This window comes from Chrysemys picta, chromosome 1 (assembly GCF_011386835.1).
Source record: "Chrysemys picta bellii isolate R12L10 chromosome 1, ASM1138683v2, whole genome shotgun sequence".
In the NCBI taxonomy this organism is placed as follows: Eukaryota; Metazoa; Chordata; order Testudines; family Emydidae; genus Chrysemys; species Chrysemys picta.
The window spans coordinates 110,735,648-110,754,900 of record NC_088791.1 but is presented as its reverse complement, the minus strand read 5'-3'; the positions used below and the strand labels follow the sequence as shown (position 1 = coordinate 110,754,900).

Here is a 19,253-nt window from a genome sequence, read left to right as displayed (position 1 = left end):
GAACAGAGAATAAATAGATGGCAGGATAGGCCACTGAATGTGGAACCTGGGGGATTGTCGAAAGGCCTGGGAGGACCACCAGCCATCGGCTACTGTGTCATGGCACTAACTTGAATTCACACTAGAGAAAGGGAGGGAAGGAGGCTCATTCAAAGTCTGCCTTATACCCAACCATGTCACCTACCCTGAGTAATGTCACCAGCAACACATGACTGGGGGGTTGTGTTTGGATAGGAAACAAGTTAAAGGGAGCAGTCAAGCAATAACTTCAATTCAATTGCTAGTGAAGACAAGCCCTTACAGATAAGAATGAATCACACCACTGGATCCCAGCCCTATGGTAGTAGGGAATTAAAGAAAGAAAAAAGGCCCATTTTGAAAATAAAATTTTCAGTTTTGACCCCCCCCCCCATGTGATTAAGCTGACCAATCAGAACGGGGGGCGGGAGGGGACGACAAACAGAAAACAGTAAATGAAAACCAAAACCGGTAAATGAAAAACTGAAAATGGTAAATGAAAATCTTTGTAATTAGAGACACCAATAAAGCCAAACCGTAGGAAGTGGGTAAGTTTGGGACTAAATCCAACATGTGTAGATAGTGCTCTGAGCACTGGGGGAATTGCAGCAACCCTTCCCGATCACTTACCTCACAGGTTTTGATTGCTGGCTCCGGAATTTCCCAAATTCCCCTGGTGCTGTCCACTCCTTGCCAGTCTGAGAAAGACAGAAAATTCCCAGGTTACAATGCACTTCTTCACCCAGGTTCCCTGGTTACTGTCCAGGTGTGGGGATTGCGCCCATCCTCCTGGGAAATCTGACCATGAGCTCCAGTAGCTGGAAACAGAGCCAGGTCTATTGATTACAGCCCAGGACTCCAGCAGCTCGGGAATAAGCCAAGCTGCCCCAGATATGCCATGTGGTGTAAGTCCTCCATTTGCGGGGGCCTTTCACAGTTTGATCAGGAGGATAGCTTGGCTATTCCAGCCACCCTTTCTTCCTCCTGAAATACAATGTAAACCGTCCCTGCCCAGACATATTAGAACCTTGACTAAAACAGCCATGCAGCATGCACTGTACCTTGCCTACACTGGCCAGCAGCTGGAGACCAGAGGTCTTTTCATCTGGACTCAACCAGAACTCAGCATTGTCATCTGCAGCAATAGCAAACTCAAAGTCCCCTGCCAAGAGATTTCTGGGATTAAGTGGTGCTCTCCATTAACAGGATCTATACATAGACAGAAAAAGAGCTTCCACTCCTAGAGAGGGGTAGCCTGATCCCCTCTGACACAGCACTTTCCCTGTGCCCAGCTACCCCTTCCCCTCTCTCTTTCAGAATTGTAAAACACTGCCGATGCTTTTAAATCTCATCTTCCTGTTGCAACAAAATGCAGCTTGTCTTCTTGCGCTCTAGTTAGTGCAACTGGTTAATTCCCCGTGCTGTGCAGTTTGGCTGAAATCTAACGGAGAGGGAAGCTGAGAAGTCCACACAGATTCTCCTCAGCTCCTCCTTTGCTTACTGAGTGTGTGTCTGGGAATGTGCCCACGGAAGCATAAAGGCAGGCACAGATGTGTGGGCTTAGGTGTGCATGAGGCTTTGGAGTGCTGACCAGGATGTATGGGTGGAGGAGTTCATAGGGGCTCAAGGGTGGTGTGTGCAGGTGCACATGGGTGGGGGTGGGTGCTTGCAAGGAGGCTGTGCATAGACAGAAGCATGTGGATGGGTGGATAGGGATGGGGTGGCTGGAAGGGGCATGGGTTGCGTGGATGCAGATAGAGACAGTGTGTGTGTGTGTGTGTGCGCGCGCCTGTGAGGGTAAATGTGTCTGCACATGCAGGAGAATGTGGGCATGCATACATGTGTGTGCAAATGCTGGTATGTTGTGTGCATATGCATGTGTGGACAGCTATGTGCTCATGGGGAGCGTGCCTGAGTGTGCGTTTGTGTATGTGAACAGATGTTGTTTATGCAGGAGTATCTGGTTTGCTTGCTCAGAAATTACATATCTTTTTTCTTCTGTGTTCTCCCAGCCCACCCCCCAGTGAAGAGCATGCACATATTATCCATGCCAACCAGACTCTGTTGGAGTCAGAGCCGGACAGTATCCCTGACTCCTGGCCGGAGAGCCATCAAGCTAGGATTGCCTGCATGAGAGCGTTTCTGTTTGGTCTCAAGCAGGGGAAGGGAGGGCTGGGGCAGCATGACAACCCTGATCTGCCATGGACCTCCTCACCATCAGTGAAAGGATGCAGATAACCGAAGAGACGGAGCCCATAGTTTGTCCATTTTGGTGACGCTGCCAGTTTCTTCAATGTGGTTCGTGTCTAAAGGTGGAAGAAAGAAAGAACAGAAGTAATGAAATGGGATGGGATTGGGAGGTATCAGTATTGGAGGGGAGAGGACTGACAAAAGGAGAGAAGGTGAGGAGGGGCCGATGAAGGGAATAGGATGGAGGGAGGGGCAGGTGGAACTGGATGGGATGGATGGGAACAGCAGGAGAGGGTGCAGTATGGGCAAGGGAGAAGCAAAAGGGAATGAAGGGCCCGGGAGCGATGTCAGGAAGATGGGAAGGGGAGGAAGAGTGAAAGGTAGGCTGCGAAAGGGAGAGGAAAGGGAAGGAGGAGGGGCAGTGAGGGTACAGTTAAGGGAAAGAAGAGGAAAGGAGTGGCAGTCTGGAGTAAAGATGCTGAGTTGTGCAGGGAAGGAGATAGGGAATTGGCGTACACTCACATGGGGGTACAGTGGGAAGTGGAGGTTTCTTCTGAACTGATCGATGGAGCTGCCACACCAGTCCTCAAACACATGGAGATTGACTTGACCCTGGAACTGCAGGAACATAGAAGCACAAGGAGAGATTCCCATTAATGGCTGCATCCCTCCTGGCTCCCCATAACTCTGCAGCAGAGCATGTCATTTGAGGACCCTGTACCTATAATGGGAGAGGGTGGGTGACACTTGACATTACTCTGGGAGTCTGTCTTACGGCAGCTGGGCACTTAAAGGGTGATGGGTTCAGCTCCTCCCCTGTGACCAACCAGCTGTCTCCCAGCTGAGTCTGTGGGGCCAGACGACAGGGGATAGTCTGAAGAGCACTTGGTCCTTCTGGAGGCCAGCAATTGCTCAAGTGAATAGGTGACCCGGGAACAGCTGTCCATGTTGGACTGAGGAACCACTTCAGATATTTTGCCCAAGTTTTTATTTAACCAATACATTGCATCCTGAGGCAAGGGCCTGAATCAGAGTCCAGTGTGGCATCAATCTTTCCTGGGCTGGTGTGAGAGCGCATCAGCTTACACTCGTTGAAGAAAGAAGGCATGTGGATTGGCCCCTAGAGTTGAGACAAAACTGAGGCAGTTACAGAAAAGACGGGGAAAAAAAAAAAAGATATAGTTGGTGAGGTTTCTCTGGTGGACCCTGCTTCCTTCACCTTTCTTTGAAAGCAGCAGGAGGCAAAAATACTAGCAACAGGAGCGACTTCTGAAACAACTAGAGAAATAGGTTCCTGGAAGTCTTGCTGGTCCTGGCGAAGGTAGCACAGGCAGGCCGGGCCGTGGGTGAGTGATGTTGGGGTCAGAAGATAAATGGGAATGGGAAGCCAGAGCTGCCAGCTGGGAGGAGTCAACTTGGGTGGCCAGAGTGGTACCATTTCTGAAGGGAGAGACTAGGCAGTGTGCCGAACCTTGAGCAATGAGCAGTCTGGCTCTTATCCTTAGGTAAAAGCTGCCATTTTAGACAAATTGGGACCGACTCCATAGGCATATCGTCACCAGTTCCACGTTGAACTGTTTCCACTGGGACCACACCTGAATGTAGCGGCACAACAGTTGCAGGACCTCCCTACCTGTTGGTTGTGTCCAGAGATGAGTTCCATTGACAGAATCGGGAACCTGGCGTGCTTGCAACAATTTTGGCAGGTCCTGTGCGACCGGGCTTCTGAGTCAGGAGCTGACTCAACAGCCTGTCACGCAAATCCCCACCAGTATAGGTTAACTGGGATCTAAGTGGAAGACCAATTAACAAGTACGGCCACAGCTAAAGGGCTAATGAAAGGGAGAAGCAATCCCTGCAGCTGGGAGCTGATCAATAAAGAGGAAAGAAGCCCTGGGAAGGGGTGGTGCAGAGCCTGAAGGAAGGCAGAGCTGGTTGCTGCTAGTGCTGCTCCCTGTTCCCCTAGAAGAGAGGAGATGACTGGGACTTGTATATATGTAAATAGTACTACAGGCAGTGGCCTGACAGAACACTATAATAAACAGTGTGGTGATGAAAGTGGCCTGAGCATGGTTTGTATCTAAGGCAAGAGAGATTCCCAGGGGACCACCCTGTAACATCCTGCCTGTGGGAAACTCAAAGTTGGGCAAGGTGTTTCTGACCATCATTCATGGGTGAGGCAGTGGACAGAGGGTGGAGATGAAGGGAGCTGAGCAGCATGCCAGACCTGGAGTGTCCCACTTGGGAAGGCAAGAAGAGGTGATGCCTTGACCTGGGGAGACCTCTGAAGGGGAGAATGTCCTAGTTAACTCTAGCCATAGAGTTCTGGATGAGCAACCGGCCTCCAATCATTCGCAAAACCTGGGATAGCAGGGAAACCAGTAGTATATTTTTCATGAGGGAAAGCAGGGCACATAAAAAAAGAGTGCTCACTAATGGGGTGCTATTTCACCCAAGTGGGTAGGCTGGGATCCCCTATCAACAGCTTGTCCCCTAGGCTGTAAGCAAGGTGTATCGAGTCACAAAAGTGGAAGGGTCACCCCAAGATCTACTTTGGATGTGTGAAGATATGACATGTAGTGAAGGCATTGCCTTTTGAAGACTGGGACCTCAGAAGTGGGTGATGGCCCTGAGAAAAACAGGGTCTGTGAACCAAGAGAAACAGTCCTCAGGCCTGAGAGTAAAAAGGGGAGAACCGTGCAGGTTTTTAACTGAACCATGACAACCCCAGGCACTTGAAGTGAAGCAGGAGGAGACAGGGATCCTATCCCAGACTGGGGATGTAGAGGACTGCATCTATAGGCCAGCACAAAGTTGGAGGTGGTGTGTGGGGCAGACATGACAGTGATGGCAGCGGTCCGGGCAGCTACTGAGCAAACCAATATAGGAGTAGATAAGAAATCAGGGGAAGAGGGTTTCTGTGGCTGATAAGAATAGGGCTGAAGTCTTTGCACAACTTAGCAGCCAACCGACTCAGATGGCAGCTCCTCCAGGGATAAGGTTTGGATGCAAGGCATAAAGAGAGCAGGAGCTGGTTTGCCTTGGAGTAAAAGAAGAGAACAGTGAGCAGCACCAATGCTTGCTTCAGGAAGAGGAGCTGATGAAGCTGGGCACTGAAATCCTCCTGCAGAGCCAGAGGCTGGCAGAAAAGGATGAGACATTAGAGACCCTGGAAGCTGAGTTGGCTGCTTTAAAAGGTAGAGACTGAACTCTGGGTGAGAGTATCGAGAGTAGAACTTATCCTGGGACCCGGCAAGGCTCCTGGGTCAAGATATGTCACAGGGTGACTGGCCCTTCTAAGGGGAGACTAACCAGCTGCCTTCCAGCTGAGGCTTGGGGCCAGGGGATAGCCTGAAGAGCCTCTGGTCCTTATGAAGGCCAGCAAAAGCTCAGCTGAGTAGGTGAATTGGAGGGAGCTGGTAGGGTGGTCCTTGGGTCAGGCAAGGGGGCTGGGAGAAGTGTGGGAAAAGCCCCTGGGAGCTGTAGCCCATATTGGGCGGAGGCACTACTTTATTTTGATGTTTTGCCCAAGTTTCTGTTTAACCAATAAAATTGTACCCTGTGGCAATGGCCTGAAACGGACTGGCTTGGCATCAATCGTTCCTGAGCTGGTGAGAAAGCCCACCAGCTTACAGTTAGTGCTCCCACTACCACTCCTTGTGAACTGTGGTCTTGCACATAAAAATAATCTCTACGCACAAGAATACACACACTTTATTCACATCCGCTGCTCCTCCTACCTGGTTTCTCATCAGCGCTCCATCCTCTCTAGCTGAGCAAGAAATGCTCCTGTGATGAGCACTCCACTTAGGGTTACCAGACAGCAAATGTGAAAAAATCGGGACGGGGGTGGAGGGTAATAGGAGTCTATATAAGAAAAAGACCCAAAAATCAGGACTGTCCCTATAAAATTGGGACATCTGGTCACCCTAGCTTCACTAGCTCTGCCTGGGTTCAGGGTTTGCTTTAGAACCAGTTGTACTTCAGCCATGAGCCCATTGTCTCCTCCTTTCCTCCTCTGCTGCCTTCCCACAATGAACTCAGTACTGCCGATCAGAGGCAAGGCTACAGAAAGAAGTTTAATTCTCTAAGGTGATGCTAACTGAGCTGTTCAGAATTACAGAGAGGAACAATAAAGAGGGTCCAGGGCAATGAGTTTCCTCTGGTGAAGGATTCAAAATCCTTGGAAGGATCTCACTGTTGGGTACTTAGGAATAAGCAGAGCACTAGAACAGAAAGAATCTACTATAAGGTAGCAAAGATGGAATAGATCTCTGGCTGAGGCGATCAGACAATGATACCGTGCAGTTATACACAGATTTGGGCCCAACGAAGCTCTTTCTCAAGGCAGGTAAGTATTGTTATCCCATTTTACAGACAAGGAAGCTGAGGCCCAGAGAGTTTAAGTGACTTGCCCATGGTCCCACAGCAAGTCAGTGGCAGAGTCTGGAATAGAACTCCGGTCTTCTGACAACGGGTGCCACTTTAATTACTAAGTAACGTTGTCTTCTCCTTTACTCGCTGGGGAGGGAATCACACACATATCTCTGCACTGTGTGCAGCAAGCACACTGCAGTATAAAATGCCTCTTGCAGAAGAGCACCCAGAGGCTGTGGAGAGACTGGGCTGTTCCTTTACTGCTCCACAGACCCGTACTTCATGGGTAATAACGCAGCTCTGTAGGCTCTTCTCTGGATCCAAGACCTCAAAGGGGCCATAACTGTGGCAGCTGAGACACCAGAGCAGGACTTAAGTATGGAGAGCTCACAAGACAGTGACTAGACTTGTTCAGGTTATTGTAGATGAGACACAAAGCAGGCCAGTCATGGTACAATTCACTTCTGAAGGAAGTCAGATACTGGATTTAAAGAGGCTGAAGGACCAATAGCCCCATTTTAACTACCTTCTAAGTTAAGGGCACTCAGATTTCATGCTCCAGGACATAACTGATCACTGCTGGAATTGCCTCACCCCCACCTACACCACTGAACAATTAAGTGCATCTTTCAGGGTGAGGTTGACCTTTACCTTCCTTCAAAGCATCAGACATCAGCCACTTCCAGAGAGACACCATAGCTGAATCAACAGTCTGTTCCATTGCAGCATTGTCATTATTAGGACTGTAGCAATGCCTAGAGACACCAGTCAAGGATCAGAACCCCTGTACACACAGTAAGACAGTCTCTGCCCTAAATCTAGGTTATTTTAAGAAGCAACAGGTGGAGGAGAAGGACAGATGGGGGTGGAGGAGAAGAGGTCACAATAAAGTAAGTGAGTTAATCAGGATATCTGATTAGACAGAGCAGTTGTTTGATCAGGACTGCAGGAGGGAGCATGAGAGACTAAGACCAGTGGCCTGATACGGCACAGCAAATACTATAGGACATATTCTTAGTAACACTGGGACCCCTTCATACCACTTTGGCAGTGTAAAGGGCCCTTAATATAAATGAGAATCTGGCCCTAAGTCACTATGATCAAAGGCAGCAGAGCAGGGCTTTACAAGGTGACCTGAGGGCAGCCTCTGGTAGGCCCAGCTGTCAGGAGCTGATGGGCTGGCCTCCCTTTGCTGGGCTCCTGGCCACGAGAAGACATGATGGTAAATAATAGTAATTCCTAGCACAGCAGTGCACAGGTTCAAAGTGGCATTTCCAAAGCAGCCGAGTTCAGTGGTACCAGAACTGGAGCAATCCGGTTTTACCTATGGGGAACAACAGGAGCTGCACAGACCATGTTCCTCCTAGATGGGGAGCAGAGGAACGTTATCAAATAGACAAGTGCCGGCTGCTGAAGGCGCTGCTGCAGGAGGGAAATCTGGAATTGGGCTTTAATTTTAGGTCCCTAAGAATCATCAGCACAGCAGCTGCAGACGGACACCCTATAGCCCTTGTTTTCTCTCTGCCTCTCCAGCTCAGGTCACCACTCCCTCTAGGAAGTGGGTGAGAAATTACTTTGGCTGCCATTGCGGACAGTAGAATAAAGGAATCATCGTTGGCGCTTGTCACTGCATATCACAAAGGCAGGCAAGTATCACAGTCATTCCCGTTTTACATATGGGGACACTGAGGCAGAGAGAGGCCGACAGGCATATTTTAAGACGTGGCTTCTGATTTTGGGTTCTGAGTTGAGGCATCTCAGGCCTGGTTGTCAGCGATGCTGAGCAGCCTCCATTTCCACTGACTCCAGTGAGGCTGTGGGTAACTCAGTGCTTCGGAGAATCAGGCCGTAGGTGTAACTTGTTGAGAACCCAAAAAAGTGGAAGCTCTCACCATCAGTGGCAACTTTGAAAATGGCAAAATTTGCCATCAGTGGCAAAATTTGAAAAAGTGATTTCCTAAAGGCCACACAGCAAGTCATTGACAGAGCTAGGCGTAGGACCCAGGAGTCCTGACTTCCAGTCCCGTTCCCCAGCCACTGGACCATGCCCCTGCCCAGATGTACTACCAGCCTGTTCTCACCTTTAGAAAATCCCCATACTGCTGAGGATTATTTCCCACATACCCCTGAGTCTCCTACCCAGTAGAGGACCCCCTCTTGATGTGAAGGGTGGAAACACTCCCTGAAGCTGCATCTTCTCTGGGCCACAATGAGGAGAGGTTGTCATACCAAGATCTTCTGTGATTCCCAGTTAAGAGAGGCTCCATTTGTCTCACAGGATCTCTCCCCACCACCTTCCTGTCTCACTGCCTCTACCCTTCCTCCTTTTTACCACATCCTATGGAGGTGCTTACTCTAAACATCCCCCCCCACCCCTGAATCAAAATGGCTGTAGGGGGTATGGACGGATCATTTTCACAGTGCACAGGAGGGCGGGCGCAGCAGTTGCCTGCAATAGTACTAGCAGAATTGGCACCAGGGGTAAAAGGGAATTGTTCAGCGAGGATGGTTTATCGCAGGCCAGTACCACCCTAAACTAGATGTCAGGCTGAAAGCAAGGGGCTCTAACTATGGAGGAGAGAGGATCCAGGCAATATATGATCACTATAAAGTAGCATTTGCAGGGAAGGTGGGGAGCAGACACTCCCAGTTTCACGTGTTGAAATAGCGCTGGCACGTTTGAATCCCTGGTTTTATATTAATAGGCTTAAGTATTTCCACTTATTCCAGCAAGGCATTTCAGGTTATCAGCATCCAGCCCCACCTGAAAAAACTACCTCAAGGAAGAGGCGAGTTCAGACACAGCAACAATTCCTCTGTTCTGAAAGCACTACCTGTCTTCCTCTGTTCTGAAAGCACCTCTGTGACGTTATGAATATAATATAATATTTCATTGGAAGGTGACAGGGCCAGAAAGAGTTAATTAACTCAGACTGACCTGACTCATGGGTGAACCTTAAAGACTGGTAAGGAAGATATGTAAATGAATAGAGCTTTGAAATGCAAGGCTGCATTGTTAGAGATCTCAAGGGCAGATGTTTGCTCAGGTCTTGTGATGTAAGCAAACACGTCTTGTCTATTGCTATAACTTTAATTTGAAGATCAAAAAGGAATATTAACATTTATGATGATACTTGAGTGAAATAGTATTATTGTCTATATGTCTCTTTGAAGGTTGTGGTAACCTTGGGGTGTTTAACAGTATCTGAACTGTTTAATGGATAAATTATCCTATGCTAATTGCCAGGATGTTTGGAAGGAGCATTAAGCCTATTGTTTTCTCAGGCCGAAAGGCTGCTGGAAATGTAGAAGAACCCTGGGACACGATCCTGCTGCATCTCAGATCTGCTTTGGCTTTCAAGAGGGGATTTCAAGCCACAAGGATTGAGATCCCCAGTCACTGACTGGAGTCACTCTGAATATGGACATTGGACTATAACCTATGGACTATTTCTAAAAGGACTTTTGGCAACTACAAGCTCACCTCTGCTATGTATCTGAACCTCAAGAATTTAATTCAAGTCTGTATGTATATTGATCTTTTAACCAACATACTCTCTCTTTTCTTTTTTAATAAATTTTAGTTTAGTTAATAAGAATTGGCTATAAGCGTGTATTTTGGGTAAGATCTAAGTTATAATTGTTTGGATGTTTGGAAGGAGCATTAAGCCTATTGTTTTCTCAGGCCGAAAGGCTGCTGGAAATGTAGAAGAACCCTGGGACACGATCCTGCTGCATCTCAGATCTGCTTTGGCTTTCAAGAGGGGATTTCAAGCCACAAGGATTGAGATCCCCAGTTACTGACTGGAGTCACTCTGAATATGGACATTGGACTATAACCTATGGACTATTTCTAAAAGGACTTTTGGCAACTACAAGCTCACCTCTGCTATGTATCTGAACCTCAAAAATTTAATTCAAGTCTGTATGTATATTGATCTTTTAACCAACATACTCTCTCTCTTCTTTTTTAATAAATTTTAGTTTAGTTAATAAGAATTGGCTATAAGCGTGTATTTTGGGTAAGATCTAAGTTATAATTGAACCTGGGTATGTGGCTGATCCTTTGGGATTGGAAGAATCTTTTCTTTTATATGAGGAGATAAGATTTTCAGTAATCATCATCATATCTGACAGGTGTGTCTGGACGGAGGCCCAAGGCTGGGTACTTTAGGGGAACTGCGTTGTTTGGACTTCTGAGTAACCAGTGAGGTACTATAGAAGCTGTTTTGTGCTGGCTTGGTAAATCTAAGTATTGGAATAACCACCAGCATTTGGGGTTTGTCTGCCCGGTTTTGTTTGCAGTTCACCCTAACTGAGTGACCTCAGCTGGCTCCCACGGGCAGCACCGTCACAACCACACTAGGGGCTCACCACAAAATAACACTTCCGTCTAGAGTGACAATGCCTGGAGAAGAAAGGCTAAAAGGGAGCAGAGATGAGAGACCCACATAAAGCACTGCTACATACACACACACACACACACACACAAGCAATGTGAAGGGACACAGAGGCAGGGTTACAACCCTGGAGAGGTGACTCCCTAGATTGTAACTGGAGCAGGAGGGAAGGAAAGGCCTTGCCTAATTTAATCTTCGATGGCTTGGTGTTTCAGGGGCAAATCAGCTGCTTACAATCCAAAGAATGCACAGCCCTGGGGAAGATAAACTGGACAAAAAGAGGGTCTGAGCCAGGGAAGAATGGAGACATTGTGCTGCCAATTAGAAATTCTGTAAGACGAGTTTATAAGACTCTTCTGTCTCCTCACAGCAACCCTGGCCCCTCCCCTCGCCTCCATGAGCTCCCTTGACTGGGTGACATTCAGGAGCGAGCAGCTGGATATTGCTGCAGTGTCTTCTGAAATGCAAGGGGGGGGGGAATCCCTCCCCCTCTGCACTGCACTGCTGCAAAGTCACTCAAACCCCTTTAATTATTCAAGTTTGTCAGCAATATACATCACCTGTTCAAACAAAGCCTGGCTTCATGACCTGTAGGAACTGTCCCTTCCTCCCCCGCAGTACAGGAATCAGGCTGCAATTATGTTCTTATAGATGTCGTAGAGGGGACACAATAGGATCATAGATCCCATGTAATTAATTTGTGCAGAGTTAAGCCTCTAAAACTGTCAACAGGTGATTAACAGGAAAGCAAGCAGCTCTCTAGTCCTATCTGTTCCCTCAGTGGCTGTGTTATACCAGGCACAGAGTAAACAGTAACACTGGACTGACTCAGATGACTTCAGTGACACATTTACACAGGTGTAACGAGTAGCTAGATTTGACCCTTTGAGTACAGGGACTGTGCCATGACCAACACGGGGGCAGAAAATATAGACAAGGACTGGGAATTGGTGAAAGAGGCAGAAGCTTCACGGGGGGCTGGGGTGGGAGCAGAACAGGAGGAACCTTATGGGTGTGGGGGAGGAAAATTGAACTGCCCAACCTCCAATTTGATTATTGTATCCACCAGTTTTCTCTTGTCAGATACCTAGAGACTGAAAGCCCTTTGGGACAGGGACTGTCTTTGATAGGTGCATGTACAGTGCCTACACTATGGATTGGGCCCTCTAGGAACTACTACAATAATATTAATATTAAGAACAATAATCCTGTCCCTCCCTAACCAAACCTTGCTCTTCCTCTACAGCTCTATCAGAGAAGCCTTGCTACACAGCAGAGCATGGTGTTTACAGAGATCCGTACAGAGAATGACACAGGATGTCCTGGTTCCAGGCCCTCACCAGCCATTGGTGAGATGCTGCCCTTAATCCAGGCTGAGGCTCTCTCCCTTTGCTTTGCATGGTGCAGCATCACTTGGGGATCTCTACTTGTTTCCTATTTGGCAGCGCTGCAGGAGGAGAAGATTTATGCCCTTGCTCTGTGCTTTGCCTGGCACAGCACTGCACAGGGGCGTGAAACTGTCTCATGTCTGGCATGGTGAGGGTTGGCACTTGCCCTGCTTGTGGTGTCCTGCCTCTCCAGAGTACAAAGCCCATGCCACAGTCACACTTCTGTTACTGCAAACATGCCGAGCAATGGGTCTTCCTAAGACAAATCACATGGGCACCAAAGCTGTCACCAGAGACAAGCATGCTTCACATTGTTCTAAGCGATCGCTGGGAATTAGAGTCAACGAGCAAAGTCCTATGCAGGCCAGGGAGGCACAAATGCCCGTCACTAACACTGTGGGAGAGGAGAGAAGTTAGACATACCATGCGCATAGCAGCAATACCAACTGTGACATCCTGATGCTCTTCTGACAGTAGCTGCTCATCAGAGACGCAGCCCTGAGGCAGGGCAAAGTGCCAGGCACACAGCCTGCCACTGGGACAACGCCATGCAGGGGAAGGACTACATCAGACTCAAGCTGTTACCATAGCAGTTGCCACAGCAGAACACAGTAATGATCCATCTTCTAGACTGGTTTTCTGTACCAGACAGTGGCCACTACTGGATGCTTCAAGGAAAGCTTTAACTCCCTCATCATGCCCCAAGCTGTCCAATGCTATAGCCAGTGGGGAAATTCCTTCTTGCCTCCAGCTGGTGATCAGCTTATGTCTTGAAGCATCAGGCCTGTAGTTTGTTTCCTAGCTAGAGCAATTGCAGAGGCCATTCTAATCTGTGTGTGTGTGTCCAGTCAGCTTTTGGAACTTACTAAGTTAGCAAAACACCCAGTGGTTGGTGCTTCTCTCATTATCAACATGCTGCATTGCTCCATTATCTGAGGAGAAGTAGTACGATAAGGGGACACTGGAGGGAAGAGTAAATGAGGCATAAAGAAAACAAAGGAAATATTTACTCAGGTTCTCAAGGGTCACCTGAGAAGGTCTCTGCTCACCAGAAGTGTCAGTGAAGTGACGAGACCTCTATGCACAAGATACAGGGATTGGATAACAGGCAAATACCAGAACAATAGCACAGTGTGAGGCACTTACATGCCACAGTCATGTATTTGCCTGTTGAATTCTTTGTACTATTTCTCAGCTCTGAATAAACATCACCTTTATGGGGGAAGCAATTTGGCTACTTTCCAGAGGCTGAAGGTGGATTCCTGGTGCATTGGTGGCTGGGTCAGAAGCCAAATCTCCAGGAATCTGGGGATTCCTGTCTTTCCAGATTTTTTCTTTGGTCTGCAGAACTAAAGCTTTCATTAAACAGGGATGGGGGTGGGAGACACTGGACTCCCAGAGAAGCAGAGGCCTCTAGTTACAATCCTGTAATAGGAAATGGTTCCAGAAAACACCAACCTCCGGGATCCAAGGGACGGAGATTTCCCCGGCTGGATAAACAGACCTATTCCTTGCACCTCTTTGCTGCTCTTGGTTCTAAGAGACATGGAGATAAAAGAAAAATAAATAATCTTATAAGTGACTGATCACATACACACAAGGCTGAAAAGCTTTCACAAGTCCATGTGAGCATGTGTACTGGAACTGGGGGGCCAGGAGGTGCTGACACATGCTCTGGCTTGAGTGGTTTCTATCATGTACAGGGTTTACAGTTTGGTTCAATGGCTCTCAGCACCCCCACTATACAAATTGTTCCAGGACCCCTGCATGTGAGCAGACAGCAAGTACTCAGCAGCTTCTAAAAGCCCACAAGTAGTACAGGGTGGGAAAACCCAGCCCAGGAAATTTTTTGAGACTCTGATAATTTTTCCAATCCTGAATCAGGATGAAAAGTCGAAATTGCAAATGTGCACAAACCAACAACCATGGGGAGGGGAAGGGTATATTGGTGTGGGTCAGTTGAACTTTTCATTTTGATTTTGACCTTTTAAACTTTGTTTCAGTTTGTTTTTACTATAATTAGCTTAAATTTCTAAAGTCATTTTGAAACACACACACACACACACACACACACACACACCCTGCCAAAAAAGGGAATTTCTCATTTAGACAATGTTGAAATGAGATTTTTTTTTTTTTACAATATTGCATTTTTTCCTCCCAAAATTTGTCAAAAGTGAGAAATCCATCAAAACTGATCTTTCCCCCATGAAACAGTTTTGGTTTTGACAAATCAGCATTTTCCCAATGGAAAAAACATTGTTAAAAAATTCCTGACCGGTCACAGGTGTAGCGAAACATAAGCACTCTGCCTTTGGGACTGATGACTAAGGTTTTGTCTACACTACAGAGTTTTGTCAGCAAAAGTTTTGTTGATGATCAAAAAGCGCTATAAGAAAATCGGTACTGCATGTTCACACTTCACTCCCTCTGTCTGCAGCATGTGCCCACACTTGGGGCACTAACATCGACATTGAGAGCTGTGCACTATCGATAGCTATCCCACAAGTTCAGCTTGACACCTTCTACTGCTAGGTCTTGTGGAAAGGTGAAGTGGATTGCAGCACATCATGGGTCCGGGCTCAACGTTCCATGATGCATTGCTTTCCTTCCAAGAATTCCATGTGCTTCTGTCTTTGGTTCGTGGCATTTTTCAATGGCCCTTATTTGCTGTTCGTCCCACCATCTCTGTGTGAACGGATGGATCCTGCACTGCTCTCCAATGCTCTTCTGTCATTAACACATCACGGATGGAAGTACAGTTTATTGTGAAGTTCCTAACTCAACAGGATTCACAGTTGAGTTGCCGGACGTGCTGTTTGACATGGATAGGAGCAACATTAGATTACTTTTGGCATTCACCAAACAGTTGCACATGGTGGACTGTCGCTTTTGGACTGAGTGGTGGGATCGCATCGTCATGCAGATCTGGGATGACAAGCAGTGGGTACCCTCCTGGAACCGTGTGCAGAGCTCACCCCAGCTCTGCAGCGCAAGGACACCAAAATGAGAGCTGCCCTCTCAGTGGAGAAGCACGTGGCGATCACATGTGGAAGCTGGTGACTCCAGACTGCTACCAGTTGGTCACAAATCGGTTTGGAGTCGAGAAGTCGATCATTGGGGATGAGTTGAAGCAAGTGTGCAGGTCTATTAATCGCATCCTGCTACGAAGGACTGTGACTCTTGGCAATGTGTGTGAAATAGTGGATGGCTTTTCAGAAATGGGTTTCCCTAACTACGGAGGGGCGACAGATGGAACACATATTCCAATTTTGGCACCGGACCACTTTGCAACGGAGTACATCAATAGGAAGGGGTACTTCTCCATGGTGTTGCAGGCACTTGTGGATCACCACAGGCGTTTCACTGACATCAAGGGTGGTGTGGGTCCGGAAAGGTGCATGATGCACATATCTTCAGGAACACTGGTCTGTACAGAAAGCTGCAAGCAGGGACTTTCTTTCCAGACCAGAAGATTAAAGTGGGGGATGCTGAAATGCTAATAGTGATCCTGGAAGACCCGGCACACCTATTAATGCCATGGCTCATGAAACCTTACATGGGAAACCTAGATAGCAGTAAGGAGCGATTCACCAATAGGCTGAGTAGGTGCAGGATGACCATGGAATGTGCATTTGGCAGATTAAAGACGGACTGGTGATGCCTTTATGGCAGGTTCGATCTCAGTAAGGATAATATTCCCATGTGTCATAGCCATGTGCTGTATGTTGCACAATATTTGTGAAGGTAAGGGTGAAAAGTTTTCTCGGGGTGAACTGCTGAGGCAGACTGCCTGGCTGCTGAATTTGAGCAGCCACATACCAGGGCTATTAGAGGGGCACAAGGGGGGACAATTTGAATCAGGGAGGCTTTGAGGCAACACTCTGAAAATGAGAACCAGTAATGTATATTATTATGCTCGGGACTGCAATGCTTAATGAAATTGAGTTTTCCTAGGAAGTACTTGTGATTTTTGTGGCCTAGGATTCCAGTAAGCAAATGATTAAACTGCTTGGGTATGTCTTGCTGCTGCCTGCTATCACATTTTTCAGGAAACAAATAAAGATTACTTATCATTCAATAACTTTGCTTTTATTGCACAGAAAACACCACCACCACACACATGTTTGTTGGGAAAGGAGCTACCAAAGAAGGGCTGACTTTCAGAGCTGTGCATAAGTCCAGCTATCATTTGAAAAGGTGTCCATGGGGTGGAATGAATGGGAAAGCGAGAAGTCCAGAAAAGCAGAAAGGAATGCTCAGGTGGAGTTTGGGGAGGGCATGGGAAGGAGTTCTAAATCATAGAATATCAGGGTTGGAAGGGACTTCAGGAGGTCATCTAGTCCAACCCCCTGCTCAAAGCAGGACCAATTCCCAACTAAATCATCCCAGCCAGGGCTTTGTCAAGCCTGACCTTAAAAACCTCTCCACTTCTAAGGAAGGAGATTCTACCACCTCCCTAGGTAACCCATTGCAGTGCTTCACCACCCTCCTAGTGAAAAAGTTTTTCCTAATATCCAACCTAAACCTCCTGCACTGCAACTTGAGACCATTACTCCTTGTTCTGTCATCAGGTACCACTGAGAACAGTCTAGATCCATCCTCTTTGGAACCCCCTTTCAGGTAGTTGAAAGCAGCTATCAAAATCCCCCCTCATTCTTCTCTTCTGCAGACTAAACAACCCCAGTTCCCTCAGCCTTTCCTCATAAGTCATTTGCTCCAGCCCCCTAATCATTTTTGTTGCCCTCCGCTGGACTCTTTCCAATTTTTCCTTCTTGTAGTGTGGGGCCCAAAACTGGACACAGTACTCCAGATGCGGCCTCACCAATGTCGAATAGAGGGGAATGATCACGTCCCTCGATCTGCTGGCAATGCCCCTACTTATTCAGCCCAAAATGCCGTTAGCCTTGTTGGCAATAAGGGCACACTGTTGATTCATATCCAGCTTCTCGTCCACTGTAACCCGTAGGTCCTTTTCTGCAGAACTGCTTCCTAGCCATTCGGTCCCTAGTCTGTAACAGTGAATGGGATTCTTCCGTCCTAAGTGCAGGACTCTGCACTTGTCCTTGTTGAACCTCATCAGGTTTCTTTCGGCCCAATCCTCTAATTTGTCTAGGTCCCTCTGTATCCTATCCCGACCCCCAGAGTATCTATCACTCCTCCCAGTTTAGTGTCATCTGCAAACTTGCTGAGAGTGCAGTCCACGCCATCCTCCAGATCATTAATGAAGATATTGAACAAAACCAGCCCCAGGACCGACCCTTGGGGCACTCCGCTTGAAACTGGCTGCCAACTAGACATGGAGCCATTGATCACTACCCATTGAGCCCGACGATCTAGCCAGCTTTCTATCCACCTTATAGTCCATTCATCCAGCCCATACTTCTTTAACATGCTCGCAAGAATACTGTGGGAGACCGTATCAAAAGCTTTGCTAAAGTCAAGGAATAACACATCTACTGCTTTCCCCTCATCCACAGAGCCAGTTATCTCCTCACAGAAGGCAATTAGGTTAGTCAGGCATGACTTGCCCTTGGTGAATCCATGCTGACTGTTCCTGATCACTTTCCTCTCCTCTAAGTGCTTCAGAATTGATTCCTTGAGGACCTGCTCCATGATTTTTCCAGGGACTGAGGTGAGGCTGACTGGCCTGTAGTTCCCCGGATCCTCCTTCTTCCCTTTTTTAAAGATGGACACTACATTAGCCTTTTTCCAGTCATCCGGGACCTCCCCCGATCGCCATGAGTTTTCAAAGATAATGGCCAATGGCTCTGCAATTACATCCGCCAACTCCTTTAGCACCCTCGGATGCAGTGCATCCGGCCCCATGGACTTATGCTCGTCCAGTTTTTCTAAATAGTCCCGAACCACTTCTTTCTCCACAGAGGGCTGGTCACCTTCTCCCCATACTGTGCTGCCCAGTGCAGCAGTCTGGGAGCTGACCTTGTTCGTGAAGACAGAGGCAAAAAAATCATTGAGTACATTAGCTTTTTCCACATCCTCTGTCACTAGGTTGCCTCCCTCATTCAGTAAGGGGCCCACACTTTCCTTGACTTTCTTCTTGTTGCTAACGTACCTGAAGAAACCCTTCTTGTTACTCTTAACATCTCTTGCTAGCTGCAACTCCAAGTGTGATTTGGCCTTCCTGATTTCACTCCTGCATGTCTGAGCAATAATTTTATACTCCTCCCTGGTCATTTGTCCAATCTTCCACTTCTTGTAAGCTTCTTTTTTGCGTTTAAGATCAGCAAGGATTTCACTGTTAAGCCAAGCTGGTCGCCTGCCATATTTACTTTTCTTTCTACACATCGGGATGGTTTGTTCCTGCAACTTCAATAAGAATTCTTTAAAATACAGCCAGCTCTCCTGGACTCCTTTCCCCCTCATGTTATTCTCCCAGGGGATCCTGCCCATCAGTTCCCTAAGGGAGTCAAAGTCTGCTTTTCTGAAGTCTAGGGTCCGTATTCTGCTGCTCTCCTTTCTTCTTTGTGTCAGGATCCTGAACTTGACCATCTCATGGTCACTGCCTCCCAGGTTCCCATCCACTTTTGCTTCCCCTACTAATTCTTCACGGTTTGTGAGCAGCAAGTCTAGAAGAGCTCTGCCCCTAGTTGATTCCTCCAGCACTTGCACCAGGAAATTGTCCCCTCCACTTTCCCAAAACTTCCTGGATTGTCTGTGCACCGCTGTATTGCTCTCCCAGCAGATATCAGGGTGATTAAAATCTCCCACGAGAACCAGGGCCTGCGATCTAGTAACTTCTGCTAGTTGCCGGAAGAAAGCCTCGTCCATCTCATGCGCTGAAGGGGAGGGTAGGCATGCATCTGCTCAATCTATAGTGTTATGAGGGACTTCAGCATCTTAGTTTGCTCCTCCATAA

General features: G+C 47.6%; 1 protein-coding gene across 3 annotated transcripts in view; it reads right to left on the bottom strand.

The window, feature by feature from the left end:
- Positions 1 to 19,253, bottom strand: part of B4GALNT3 (beta-1,4-N-acetyl-galactosaminyltransferase 3) — a 128,103-nt gene that overhangs the window by 27,581 nt on the left and 81,269 nt on the right. For 2 of the 3 annotated variants that reach the window (XM_024101968.3, XM_065582231.1), the window contains exons 3-7: positions 13,832 to 13,909; positions 2,731 to 2,826; positions 2,234 to 2,324; positions 1,080 to 1,180; positions 649 to 716 (exon numbers count right to left, since the gene is read on the bottom strand). In XM_024101968.3, the coding sequence (XP_023957736.2) occupies positions 649 to 716; positions 1,080 to 1,180; positions 2,234 to 2,324; positions 2,731 to 2,826; positions 13,832 to 13,909 (434 nt within the window). Of the gene's footprint in view, positions 1 to 648; positions 717 to 1,079; positions 1,181 to 2,233; positions 2,325 to 2,730; positions 2,827 to 13,831; positions 13,910 to 19,253 lie in introns of those variants that run through there. The other variant, XM_065582242.1, reaches the window with a different exon arrangement.